Source organism: Erithacus rubecula (assembly GCF_903797595.1).
Source record: "Erithacus rubecula genome assembly, chromosome: 2".
In the NCBI taxonomy this organism is placed as follows: domain Eukaryota; kingdom Metazoa; phylum Chordata; class Aves; order Passeriformes; family Muscicapidae; genus Erithacus; species Erithacus rubecula.
Window position 1 is genome coordinate 28,093,884 of NC_136685.1, and position 14,989 is coordinate 28,108,872.

Consider the following 14,989-nt stretch of genomic DNA (forward strand, 5'->3'; position numbering starts at 1 on the left):
ATGAAAGAATGGCATGTGAGATTGGATAACTATTTCAGCAATTTAAAAATTGGCTTGAAATCAACTTATCTGAAGACTTTTCTCTAAAATTATGTAAATTGCTTTCAAGCTTTTTATTGCTTAAGATTTAAACAGCTGGAGTTGGTTTTTGAAATGTTCACAGTTTTTTAGTAGCTGTAGATATTTTTGTGAGTGACGAGAATGTTGGTTCTATACAATAACTATACTGGTATGGATGTCTACTGTAACTGGAAATAAACTCTCCAGGCTTTTTCTTAAATTCATGAGTTATCTAAAACCTCTGAAAACTTAGAGATGTAACAGGCTACATTGTTTCCTGGTGGCTACATATTTTTTTCATTCTTAGAGCCCAGATGGTCTCTAGTAAAGGACTGCTTAAATACCATAAGTCTGTCACAGTTAGGGCCGTTTCCATACACCTGATAGAATTCTAACATATATTTGGGATGTTCCTTTGGTCAGTTGGAGTTGATGTCCCTGTCTCTCCCCTCCTGGCCTCTTGGCTGCTTCCTGCTTGCTGGGTGGGGATGGAAAAGTGATCCTTGTCTCGGTGCAAACACCATCCACCTGTAGCCAAAGCATTACTGCTACCAGCACTGTTCTGGTCACAAATCCAAAGCACATTTTCATAGGAGAATGCCATGCAGCAAGTTAACTCCATCCCAGCCAAGCCCAATATTGGGAAATGTTGCTTGGTGTTTTCCATTTAATATGTAATAGCCAAGACTCCAAATTAATTTTTGTGAAGCCATATGATGGCTCAAATCCACCTTTCTGTTTAGCTCTTAGAAGAAACTTGCACCTGTGCTGTGTTTAAATTTCCAGCCAAAACGAATCACTCCTTTTTATGAAGGGAGCTAAATTACTGACAATTAAATTGTCAGTAAGACTAAACACACAATAAATCTTGTGGATCTAAAAAAATAACCTGGTTATTTTAATGATTCCTTAAATTGTGCATGACCTAATGCATACATAATCTTGTCATGATTTCTATGGAAGACAGCACACACACCTTCACAGCCGCCTGCTAAGAACTGAAATGGAAATTTAGGGCTAACCAGTAGATGATGTATCAAAATATGGAAAAGAAAGTTTAGAGTGAAGAAGAAAAAATTTATTCTTATCTTGGAAGCAGCAATCTGTCTTAGAGTTGATGAAGTTTTTTCCTTTGTTCAGCTGGGCAGTGTTCCAGGGACTTCACAGTACTCTTGTGTGTATGGTCTAGTGTAAATATCAGCCATTTTCAGTCCTATGGCTTTTTTCCCCAAGGTTAACTTCGGTAAAGGATGAAAGAGACTGAAAATATTTTCAAGCAGTTATCTATATCTTAGATGACTGAAGAAATAACTTCAAGTGTATTTTTACATTGGAGTGGTGCAGCAAGCTACTGAAGTGCACATTGGCACTTCTAGTAAAAATTCAAATAGCTTTCAGAAGAACAAAATTATAATTCTATTAAAACTTACAAACATGACAAGTATTTGGTATTATTGGCTGACTGAAGTTGCAGTGTATAGTGCAGTTCTTGGTAGGTAAGATAGCATTAGTAATGTAAAGGTGTTTTAAAAAGTATACAATAGCAGTCATTAAGATTCTTCATTTCTGAAGCCAGATATCAATCTTCTTTATTGGCTAGCAAAAACATATACAGCAGTTAAACCAGGCTACTCTTGAATTTTTTTCTGAAGGAAACTGTGTCTTTAAGGACCCAACAAAAAGAAACCTGTAAATATTTCTATTAGTGCAAAATATTTCCTGTGTACAGAAATAAGGATCCTGACTTCATGCAGAATTGACAAAACTGGGAATTGTTTATTGAATCACTCCAAATAAATATTTTTCACACAGAAAGGTTTGCCACCTAGGCTTTAGTTGACTGCTGGATTAAGTCAAGCATAGTTGGTTTGATGCACACATAGAAAATATTTTCTGACTTTTCTTGCCTGGTGCTTAACTGTGGTTATGATTGATTTGAATTAATGAAAACATTTTTCATTTGAAGTGTTTAATATTGCATATTGTCATTACTTGGAATTAAATTCAGAGGTTACACATGAATATTTTTGTCTGGCCTCAGGTTTGCCCGTTATTCACTGTTTAATTTGTTCCTTCATTGCTTAAATATATTTGATTTCCCAGATTTATTTCTTAAATAAGTACAAATTAATGAAACCTGAACTTTTGGGGAAAACAGAAAACTGTTCTTTTTCATGAGAAAGCCATCTTCTTAAAAAGTTGTTTTACTTTTTGTAAACAAAGTTTCAAGTGTAATATTTTAACAACAATGTTAATCTCCTCTTAATTTATTTGTTCTTCAGTCATGTGAGGTCCTCCTTCCAGTCTTGTCTCATTAATGTAGAATTTGCCTATCTGGGATCTCATAACTGAGGCGGTACCTGAACAATAGGAAACTCATGTGATGTGTAGTCGTACAAACTCATCTGTGGTAAAAAGTTCATAGTGGTTGTGTAAACACCCTGTAGGGATAAGAACTTGGACAGCATACAGATACTATAGTTAAACACCTTCTGACCCTGTGGTAACCTGATCAAAACTGGCTCCAGTTTTTAAAAGACACAGAGGTAATACTTCAGGAGATAAACCAGAGAAGTTGTTGGGTACAAAAGACTTTATCTATTTCTAAATTGTCATGGCTAGATTAATCTTTTGCATAAACTGAGGAACTTGATCTACCTTAGTGGAGTGGCTAAGAAGGTTTTTTTATTAAGTTTCTTCTAGTACACTGTTTTAGCTGATACTTGATTGATAGGTTGAGGCAAATGACCTGCAAAACTGTATCCTGGAGCACTCAAACTAAAAGTGGTATAAATTTTAAGTGAGGCCTTCACATAATATAAATCTACCAAGTGCAAGAGTGAGTATTTTGTGTGTGAAGTATTTTATAGGGGGAAATAAAAAGGCAGATCAATAGGTTGCTAGTTCTTGAAGTATTTAAAACACAGTACAAACAGTCTGACTGTTCTTATCTGACTAGTAGTAGTTCTAAAGTAAAGTTGCCATGTGAGAAGAGATGTGTTAGTTTTGGAGAGTAATTCCTAGATATTTTGATCCTTGAAATCTAATTTTATGGTAGTAGCATTTAATTTGAAAACTGCCAGTTATTCTAATGATTATAGTCTTAAAGGTGAAGCAGTGGACATCAAGTGCTCTTACATGTTCTGATATTGAACAAGATAAATGAAAGGCAAGGTGATTACTTAAAATATTGCCAGTATTTCCACCATTAAGAGTAATGCTTCCTGCAGCAAATGTGCTGATCTGTGAATGTGTCTTGGGATTTTCAAATACCAGTTTTAAAGAATGGAGTCGAACTGAAAGGATTTCTCCTGCTTCCTTGTTTTGGTTATTGCTTGAACACTATCAGAGCTGCTTTTTTTTTTTTTTTTTTTTTTTTTTTGTTCTGTCTTCTCACCTTCCTGCTCTTTTCTCCCTGTCCTGTAGGAGAGGAGAGTGAGTGAGCAGCTCTGTAGGTGTTTGCCAGGTCAAACCAGCACAATCCTAAGCTAAAGATCAGGAGAGGGAAGCATAAAGCTCTTTTGTAGGTCCCAGGAAAGTGTTCATACATATATTGATATTGAAATACAAACAACTGCAGTTGTAGGAGTGGTCTAGGTGCATATGTGTCGTACAAAAGCTGAAAATAAGTGCTTGAAATGTTTTCCAGCTTTTCAGTATGCCTTCTTGCTTTTGATGGTAATTATTTAATCTTTGAACTCCTTAGAGCTCAGAACTAGATGGGCTTCAAAGTAGTACTTTTAATAGTGGTGATACATTGGGCTGCAATAAAATCATATAAATGTGTTTAATTAGAGAATGAATGAAAAATCTTAAGAGTCGCTGTGGTAATTCAGGCCAGCATACTTCAACTGTCTAAACGTGTCAGCACAGCTGAGAAACAGTGGTGGTTAATAAATCAGCCTGATTCTGTTAGAAAATTCATTTGGCTATGAATGGCAATTCAGAAATCAAGGATACTGAACATACTCAGTTTTCCACCATTCTCAGATGGATATTTTTATCAGTTGGTTTTGCAAGTCTCTGCATAATCATTCCCTACGAGCTTGAATGCTACTTTTATAGATTCTGAGCTATATGATGTATTTGTTGCATTAATATAAGATTGCCCTGCATTTAATTTCAAGTTAAGTTCAGATGCATGTCTTAAGACTTTAAAAGGAGGAAAAAAAACACTTCTACTGGTTTCTGTTGATGCTTCATCTGATTATTCAAGATGCAAGCAAAAATCTTGTTGCTAGTAAGCCAACTTTAGAAAGTTTGTTTATTGTATTGTTCTGGAGTTGGGGAAGTGGACACAGCATAAGATTTTCTAGATAAATCTGAGTAGTTAATATTTAGTGATGTTATTTAGAAGTAGAAATCTGTGAATGAAATTGTTAACAAAGTGATAGATATTCTAGAGAAGCAGAGGCAAGCCTTTATTCAGGCCTGTTCATTCATGTTGTTGGTATAGAATTATGCCAACAGACAGTCTTCACAGTATGGGTAATTTTGAAAATAATTTATTTATTTCCTCATTCCTTTTAGGACCAAGATGGGCTTCTTGGAACACTGGTGTTTTTATCTGCATCAGATGTGCTGGAATACATCGAAATCTTGGGGTTCATATATCAAGGGTCAAGTCTGTCAACTTGGATCAATGGACACCAGAGCAAATACAGGTAAAATATCTTCAAATATGTTTCCAGTTTGGAAGGGATATCAGGAGTACTTCTGAAAGCATTTATCATAATGTCCAGCTTAGATGTTACATGTATCATACTTTTACTGCATGTATCATACTTTTACTATAGTGAACCTGAGTTTATAAACCTCACTTGAGAAGTTGGTTTACCTCTCATTTCTGTGCCATTTTAGAGGTATTCTGCTTTGCCCTAGGGCCTCTGAAGGCTACTTGGTTGTGTCTGTAGAAAAAGTGTTGTAAGCCTTTTTATAAGGGACGAGACAGTAGCACTCATATCTGTGTGATAGTTGTGTTCTTTTGGTGCATCAAGCACTGACTCTTCCAGGTGTACTCCAGTCTGAAGCCTCTTCCTGCCATCAGGCAAATTTTATTACTGTTTGTCTTCCTGGTCTGAAGAGCCATCCTGAGAGATCAAAGCTTGTCTTTCCCAGGATGGGTTAGTTTACACTGCAAACAGCATCCATGTTGCTAGCTTTGACCATCAAGTCTGGGCAGGCAGCCCTCCTGTGCCATGGTCATATCTTCCAAGACGTATGACAACAGGAAGGTCTCCAAGTTAAAAACTTGTAATGTCATTTAAGCACTCATGTTTCAGAGTTTAAAGTACTGACAGGCATGAACCAGCTGTTTTCTACCACTTTTCCCTAGTGCATGCAAGAAATGGGAAATACTAAAGCAAGACTACTCTATGAAGCTAATCTGCCAGAGAACTTCCGAAGACCTCAAACAGATCAGTATCCTTTTTGTTTTGGCTTTCACATTGAAATGACTTTTAATGCAATTGAGATGTTATGACTGTTTCAAGGAGCTGCTACATTTGTCAGCTTATGTTATTTATTTCATTGATATTGTTGTATAAGAAATGACAGTGGAAGTTGAGAACAGTTCAGAAAAGATTTAAATTACTTCAGTCACAGCAAATCTACTTCGTAATGAGATTTGGCAAGCACCATTTATTTTTGCATTTCAGAAGAGGTGACTTCATAAATTCCCTGCATGTAGGAAGTTAGAGTGATACTAGAAGCTCTTGAATATTTTCTTTATCTTGAGTTACTGCCATCTGAAGTTTAGAAGCATTTGATCAGGAAATAAAGAGCTAAATGGCAAAGTAAAATAAGCCATTGCATCTTACTCCAGTGAAGCATGGATTTCTTTCTCTAGGTGACTAGCATGGGAATACATAGATAAACCCAAGCTCTCTGAGGGCCACCAGGTGTGTTTGTATGTGGTTATCACTGTGTACCTGGAGAGGAAGGGTTGGAAGGAAAATTGTCTGCTGGCAAGAAGTAGTTTTTCTTACAAAATACCTTTACTGAATCACTAGGATAATATATAATGGTATTATTTAGGTCTGACTTTTTTTGCTTGGTTTAATGAAGTTACTCCATAGGAAGGATTTGCTTCACCTGATCTTATTGTAACTAATTAAATTATAATGATCCTAAACACCTAGTCTTAAGTGAGCTGAGTCTCCCCAGCTACAGGAGCTGATAAACAGACTTATTTGTAACTTGATCTAAATTTGCTATATATAAAGGTGATTCTGGTTCTTCTGTTTATTCGATACTACACTCAATATGTTATGACAGAAGTTTTTTGGTTTTTTTTTAAGGGTTACACTTCTCATTATAAAATGCTCTTGAGCAAAACATACGTTTTTCATATGCTATTAGCTTTTAAGTTAAGCATACATCCTCATAAGAAAATGGTAACTGGAACCTGCTAGCACCATAGTATTCCAGTTGTAATATTGTAGAACTTTATTTTACCATATGATCAAAATATTTTATCTAAACTTATTAAAAAATGGATCTGGAAGATGTATATTTAGTTCTTGCTGCAGCTAACATAAATTCACTGGTGCTACTGCAGGAGAAGTAATAATGCTTTAAGCTTTTCTTGTCAGATCAGACCAAAAGTGTAATTTTTAGGCTTTCAAAATAATTAGTTTTTTTCACACCGTATGCCTTGAACTAACTACATACCCTTTTGAATAATTGTTAGCTTCTAACTGGTGGACTTAGTCAACTGAATGTATTTCATTGCCTGTGTTTTCTTTATTAACACTGTATTGTCAAGAGAGGTGATTCCAATATTTTCTGATTTATTTCTCAATTTTCCCATAACTTTGGCAGCTACTTACCTACTTGGCATTCATGGCAAGCTGTTGTGTTATGGATATTTTTTGCCTTTTTTCTTTGCCCATTGTATCACTACCAAATCAGCTTAGTATGTCATCACAGTGTTCTGCTTGTGAATATTCTTATGTTCTGAACATTCTTTTGGATTAACAATGAAAATATTTTGCATGTGATGATCAATTTTGCATATGTTCATCTATATTAGTGTTTAACTTCCTGTAGCACTGTCATATACTTTTAGCTTTAAGGTAGTAAAGTGGAGACACAGGAGAAATGTGTATGTGGGATCTGCCCAAAATTTCCTGCTGAAGATCCCTCCTCATTTTTGCTTCTTAGTCACGAGAGTGACCTTTCTAAACACTTTTTTTTCTTCCCTTTTACTTGGCAGGGAATCTGTAGTGTAGAAGCTAACTTTTAGGATCATTGTGATTCTTGTTTTTTGTTGGTTTGGTTTTTTTTTTTGTATGGTAGCATTAGTTTCCTGTTGAAAAATATTTTTTCCAACAACAGTGAATAATTTTTTTGCACTATTAGTACTAAGATTGTTGTACCTTCAAAGTGCTCAGGATGCTCTTTACAATTTCTATATATTTGGAAAGAGGTGGAAAGCAGTGTTTTGATTTTTGTAATTTTTGTGAAACTATCTTCAGGTGACACTTGTATACAGTTTGAAACTATGTTTTTGACAATATAATTTGATGACCAGAATGAAGAGACTGAGTGCTTTGAATTCAGTGTCAATCTTATGACATAGTATGTGGAGCTGAGGGTATCTTTCCATTGACTTGAGGAAAAATTGCTTTGGAAGTTTGAGGCAATGAGTCTGAGCTTCCACAGTTGCAATATCAGTTTTTGAATGAATAATCACATTGCTGGAAAAAGTAGTTAACATTTATTCTTCAGATCCTAGAGAGTCAGCTTTACTAAAATTAAAAGTCTTCACACTGGATGAGCTGCTTTATGAAGCTGAGAAAATAACTGAGGAAAACAACTGGCTTTACTTTTTGCATTTGACCTACTGAGTTGTCAGTTCTGGTTTTCTACAGCAATATTCTTGCTGCTATTTCCATCTTTGCTTCAATATCTTTTTATCACTAGTTGTTTTGGCTTTTTTTTCCCCTTCCACAGGGATGTTTGTTTTAACAGGAGACTCTCATGGAGGACTTAATGATCTCAAAGAAGTGATTATGATCAGCATTTGATAAATGGTATAATGTGCAAATCAGAGAACAGGTACATGCATTTCACCTTTTTTGAAGAGGAGGTATTTTTTTCCCAGTTGAGATGGTAAACTATAATTATTTACCATAAATGAATATCATTGTTCAAGTATTTTCAGTACTACAGCCATGTAGATTATAAATACCATGAGAAAATGTCCTAATCCTGAAACATGGAGTTACTTATACTCTCTTTATTGTATTGTTTTCTTCAGAGATTAAACTGATTAAATTGGTACAGTACAAAGAAGCTCACTTTGGGCACTGCAGCAGCAGTTATTCTGTAGAGTGGTTTGCTCTGTGTTTTAAAAATACACACTAAGATAAATCAAGTGAAATGTTTTAATTTGAATCACCAGTAAGCTTTTAGATTGATGTTATTATTTATATGAATGCATGTTTTCCTTAAACTAGCTGCTTCCAGAGCTGTGGAATTTTTCATCAGGGATAAGTATGAAAAGAAGAAGTATTATGATAAAAACGCAGTTAATGCCTTCAATGTAAGTAAACACTTTAACCAAGAATTTGGTCTTTTTTTTCTTTTGAAAGCTATGTAAGAGAAATGTAGCAAACATTATGCATGTTAAAATGTCTTTTACAGTTGAAAACCTTTTGACTCAGAGCTAAGTGCTTTCTTCAAACCAGTACATGCCTCTATCTTTTGAAGACTATTCCTAGGTTCCATAAATTTTATGTATGTTTTCTATTACATTTACATCAGCAAAGCATTGTGATCTTATTTATGAACCTTTACATTGTGTTTTTCATTCATGGGTAGTTCTTTAATAGTATAGTTGGAATCTTTTTTGTTGATCTTTTTCCATGTTACAGGGGTAAGATAGGATTGCTCTTTCTGGTGACATGGTCTTCCCTCATTCTCTGTAATCCTTGAGAAGAAATCTTATGGTGTTTTGAGCCCTCCTTCTGCTGAATTCCAGACTGTTGCATGTGGTGAGGTGCATTGTAGTAGCAAATACTGGCAATATGATGAGTCTGCAGTTAAATCCTGTATAGCTGTGTGTTCAGTACAGTAAACACATTTTATGGAGTGCTTCTCTGGCAAAGGAGTTTTGAGATTTTGAACCTTTACTGAAGTTCAATCTTGTTAGATTTGTTTGGTTTTTGATACATCTGTTTCTGGGATATATAATCTAGCTCATATATTTTTCTTTATATAGTTGTATTTGTGCTTAAACATACACAGTTCAGTGCCTGCTTTATTTAAGTATGGCCTAACATGTATCTTTACTGCTTTACCTTAATAGGCAGTGAGTTTTGACAGGGAAAATTGCAAGTGTAGGTTTAAAGCATGAAAGTTTATGCTGCATTTCCCATTTGAGAAAATGGATCTTTGAATGATGGTTTCATTTTAGAAGGGTTAAAAAAAGCAAGCCTTGGAAGTACAGAAGGGTATTTCATTAAGTACTGTTGAAATGGGGGAAAACTGCTTTTCTTAAGATGGAAAGTATGATTGTGGTTTGAATTACAAATTGGTTACCCTTCTTTACTGTTATTCCAAAATAGAAAGTAGGAAGAGAGTTTAATTTTATACTATTTTTAAAAGTTCTAAAGACACTCAAGATCTTTCTAAACAGAGAACCTTGTGTTTGAAAGAGTAATCAGATTTTGCTTTATCATACTGCAGAGTAAGATGAATCACTTATCCATAGCAGCAAGGATAGAATCCAGACAAGCTGAAGAGAAACATGTTACTGCTGAGTACTTTCTTCCTCCTTGGGCTTTTCTTTCACTGACCAGTGTAAATGGCATCATCATTTTGGGAACAAAATGTGGTTGTACAGTATTTTAGCAATAAATGAGTTGTGCACATTTGGAGTCACCTGTGTTTCTTCAAGACCACAGGACATCAGGTTTGAAGTGGACAATCTCTTGTCACAGTTATGGCAGATCCTAAAAGTACACAACAGTAAATGAGCTGAACTAGTGTAGCACCTACAGTTGTTGTCTGATGCTTGTGCTGGGTTATCCTCCCTGAGTCTGGCTCTGGCCCAGCTCATGTGTGCCAGTAGTGCTGCAACTGGTGTTCAGTGATTGTCTTTCTATCAGGCGTGGGGCTGACAAGGAAGAAGAAATGGTGAAGCTAAGCCTCTGTTCTGCTTGTCTGGTGCTCTGCATTTCTGCTTCTGGGTACTGTTGGCAGGCAAGAGGTCAGGTTACCCTGTTCTTCCAGCTCATGGGTGTCTGCAGGAGGTTTGAGCAGTAAGTGAGAAAGAAATGCATTTCCACACCCCTCTGCAGGGGTTTGGTGACAGCATTTAAAGCTTTTGTTTTACACTCGTAATGACATCTGAGCTGCCTTCCCTCTTTCTATCCTGGTAAAAGGTGGATGAAATTCCCTGGGAACTGAGGGGCAGCTGTGGAGAAAGGGGGAATTTGCTTGTAGCCTTCAGCCCCTACCAAATGTTTTGGTAGCATCAAAGCACTTGCTAATACGATACTTAGATGAATAATAGTGAATGAAAAACAATTCTTGTGAACTGTTCCCATGGGGTATCAGTGCTACACCACGATAAACTCTTCTGGAAAATTTCTTTATTGTACTTAGTTTTGCAAAGAGCACCTTGTACACTGTTTTAATCAATATTAGCATTATTTTTTAATAACACAAAAAGAAAAGAAATTCAGAATAAGATTTTTTAGATTATTCCCTCATTCCGCCTTCCCTCATTTTTCACATTTCTTAACAGTAACTTACAGAGAACACTTCAATCAGTTATTTACTTAAATAATCATTTCAGCTCACTCTGGAGAGAAAAGTTCCTTTTTTTGGTTTATGCTTGGGGTGTGTCTTCACTATCAAAATCCGTGTCCACCTGAAGAACAACGCAAATTATGAATATCCCCCTGTTCCCACAGTCCTTCCAGAGCTGTTACAGGTTATGATGCACTTGGGGTATTACCTTTAAAGACAAGCTGCTGAAAAACAAAATTCTCTTCATCTCTTTTTCTATTAAATGTCGCTGTCCATATTTCCATTCCCAAAACAGAGAGCCCCATTTTCTCAAGGCAAGAGGTCCTCCTCTCAAGCACCCAACCTCCCCAAGTGTATTTAACAGTTTAAAGAAATTTCAGTGTAGTCATAGTCCCCTCATAGCAAAAAAAAAAAAAAAAAAAAAAAAGTTTTCAGCTACTTATCAGTACTTATCAGGATCTTTTCAATCTCTTCCCATCAGGAACTTTATGTCACTGACTTCTGTAGACTCCATGCTTTATTCTTCTCATTCAGGGGAACTCAGGAGATATCCAGGCATTAAAAGAGTTACAATTGCATCCAGAAGGTGAAGAAGCCACGTGGTCAGCTGGGGGCCTCTCAGAACAGGGGGAAGGGAGAGTCTTGGTGTCTCTCCCATCTCCCCTTATCCATGCCTCATGGAGAGGGAGAGCTGAGCTGAGCTGGGCCAGGGGCTCCCCGCAGAGCCGGGGCCTCGCCGGGCCCTGGGGCCGGAGCCCCGCAGGTTGCTGCTTGTCTTCCTGCCGGAACAGCGAGGACCGATTCAGCTTTTACCAATGTGATTTGTGAAATATTGTGAAGTAACTTTTTAATTGGTTATTTGAGCTGTCCACTACTAAATCAGCTCTCTGACTGGTCCCCACAGCCCACAAGGGAGGTTCCCAGAGAGGGGACAGCCCTCCTGTTTTCCGGGCCTCCTGCTGCTTTACTGGGGTGGCTTCCCTCGGGCGGCTCCTCCCCTACCCCCTCCATGTGAAACCAGCACACACATTCTCGATTTTTAGGCATACGTAAGCTATGAATGATGTAAAGTATAGAAAGGATCCAGTAAATTGAACTTCACATAGCAGTGAAACAATGAGAGTGTCTTTGTAAGTTGTGCATCTAAGATACAGGATCAGTTTCCTGTGCAATATGCTGTGATGTTTGACTTCATTTATTCTTGAAAGTTTCTAAAATGCAAGTGGGAGGTTGCAGTGTTTTTGCAGTTAGCAACAGTCAATTGCCATAGGTCAAGTAACTGGAGGTGATTTTGAATGGTAAAACTGTCCTTCAGGTAGTACAGATGTGAAACTGGGAATATTGTTCTTCCAGTTTAAAATTGTACTTTCAAGCATATGAAAATCCTTTTATATTCATCATAGGGTGGGTTTTTTTGTATGCAGCAATCCTAGAATGAAAGAGTAAAGCATGGATCTATAACCATCTTAGTCCTGAAGACTGATAAATCTTTAGTTTGCTTTGGACTGTCATTAAGCTGCTTATGTTTCTTTAGTTCATTGTCTCCTGGAACACTCTTAAAAGAGAGCACAGCTTACAATTATACAAACACCTTTCCCCAAGAATCTGAAGTTGTATGCTTAAATAAATGACTTGATGGACTTTTTCAGAATGGTTGCAGTAAATGTAAATGATGCAAATATGAGCCATGGAGAAATACTCTGGAGTGAGGGTTTTATGGAAGTAATGTTTGAACAGAGTATTCATCTTGACTGACAGTCTCTCTGTTGAGTCCCAAATACTTATCAGAGCTATGCAACTGGTTGTGTGGAGGAACAGTTGTTAATGAGGGTCATAATCTTAGATGCAGTGGCCAGGAAAAGTGGCAAATCCTGCTTGCTTTAGGTTTTTTGGAGTTAATAAGAATCTTCCATATCTGCTAGCCTAGAGGACTTCAGAACTGAAGTAGATGATTACAGTTTAACAATAAATAAAGAAGAAATGTGTAATTTTTAGAACCAAGCTTCAGAAAGAGTAAATCTGTCTAGAATATGCAGTAAGAAACTGCTGAGGTTACTCCTAGAGGCACAGGACTGTACTAAAGAAATTTTTTTTTGGTTCACAACCCTAATAATTGAATTTGATCCTGTATACATGCTGCTAAGTTAAAAGTTTAGTAAAGTTACACAGAGACTCAGGAAATCAGGTCTGAAGCAGCAATACTTTCCCAATTAAAAAAAAAATTAGCACTCCTCTTTCATGTAAAATAAAACCTATAAAAAGACCATCTTTCAAGTATTGTGTATTTTTTTATCTAATACAATGACCCTTATGCCATACAAGTAATGAGGAACAGCAGTGAAGTCAATGTGTTGAGTAAGGATAAAGGTTAACTATGTAGGTATCATAATAAACAATCTCTGCAGTTTTTAATAAAAATAAGTAAATAGGAGAATGTTTAGGAATTACCTTATTCAGGGTGGATGATGATTCAGCTGAAGTAGATTTCAAATACTTTGTCTCAAAAATTATGAACTGGTACAATCTATTCCACTACATAAAGTGGGAATATATTGCCACATCCTGACAATGTTTAGAGAATAGGAAACAAAGTTTCTGTATTTAGGAAGGGGCGTGAATTATGTATGGAGCAGAAGTTTCATGTAAGTCTTAAGTTCACTGAAAAAAATGAGTTATGGGTCTACATTTTTCATGTTTTCCTAAGACATTGTGTATAATTTAAGAAGTATGAACCTAGGCAAGTGGCTAAAATGTAATGTGCATTTAGAGATTGTGATGGCACACTTTCCAGAAAGTTATCTTAAAGAAGATTAAATCTGTAATGCATTTACTGCACAAAAATATGTTAGGTAGGCATCCTAAGATATACAAAGCAGAGTATGGAAGGGTACATGAACATTTCAGTTTATAGTAGCCAGCATTCAGAAGCATTCAGTTGTTATGGAATGCTTCAGTTGTGGAAGGAATGGTTATCAGTTACCCCTTCCAAAAGTGCAGTAAGCCTACTGGGCTTTTTTGTGGTCTGTGAACAACTTTGGAATCAAGTGATGAGAAGTGTTTTTAAAATATACTATTCAAGATAGGCATCAATAGGGACCACTGAAGTACCCTACAGGAATTATGGCTTGGAGGCAGCAATAGAGAAAGGAGGGTTAATCATTTTCAAGATCCTTTTGTTAGAATGGGTTAAATTATAGATTTCCAGAATAACAAGGGTTGGAAGTACCCTTGGACATCATCCTGCTCCAAGTAAGGATCATCTAGAACAGGTTGTTGAATCTCATGTACAATTGAGTTTGAATGTCTCCAGGGCTGGAGGCTCCCTGACATCTCTGGGTAACCTGTTCCAGTATTCAACCATCTCCACAGTAAAAGAAATAAAGAAATTTATTCTTATGTTTCAGTGGAGTTTCCTGACTTTCAGTTTATGTTCAGTGCCTTTTGGTCCTGTTTCTGGATGTCACAGGCCACAGTCTGTCTGCCTTAATCATTGTTCCCTGCTCATTCTCCACCTCCCAGTTTGCTTTTCCCCAGACTAAGCAATCTGAACTCACTAAGCCTTTCCTTGTCTGAAAGGTACTCCAGTCTTTTAATCATATTAGGTGGGCTTACTTCATGTGCCCTTGTCTCTGTTGTACTTGTGAGCCCAGAATTAGCCATGGTGCAAGCTGGTGTCCAGCTTGTCAACCATGACCTCCACATCCTTTTCCATAAATCTGCTTTCCATCCACTTGCTACTGAACCCATACTGGTGCATGGTGTGAGACTTGGCACTTTCCTCAGATCATCAGGTGCTTCCCATCCTGTCAGTGGTACTCTGAATGGCAGTACACCTATACAGTGCATGAACCACTTTTCCACTTTTTGCAAGCCTGTACTCTTCCCCACTGCACAGCTCAATCCTGGAGAAGTTAAATAGTGTTTGCCCTAGTATCAGTGCCTGGGTGTACCACAAGTGACAGCCCTTCAGCTGCACATTGCCAAGCAGTGGAATACATGAAGGAGTTGGAGAAGCTAGACTGGATTTTCAGTAAGCCAGCTGTATTCCCAGTACGTGCCACATACAGGATCCTTTTTCCCCACTTCCATAAGTACATCAAGGAGTACTTCACACATAGGACCTTGGACACGAACGATGGATGATGTCCAAGGACCACATAGCTACAAG

The 14,989-nt window shown here is 37.0% G+C and overlaps 1 protein-coding gene across 4 annotated transcripts in view; it reads left to right on the forward strand.

Moving 5' to 3' along the window:
• Positions 1-14,989, forward strand: part of SMAP1 (small ArfGAP 1) — an 85,277-nt gene that overhangs the window by 20,962 nt on the left and 49,326 nt on the right. For all 4 annotated transcript variants that reach the window (XM_079330809.1, XM_079330810.1, XM_079330812.1 and 1 more), the window contains exons 2-4: positions 4,591-4,724; positions 5,396-5,481; positions 8,533-8,608. In XM_079330809.1, the coding sequence (XP_079186935.1) occupies positions 4,591-4,724; positions 5,396-5,481; positions 8,533-8,608 (296 nt within the window). The remainder of the gene's footprint in view (positions 1-4,590; positions 4,725-5,395; positions 5,482-8,532; positions 8,609-14,989) is intronic.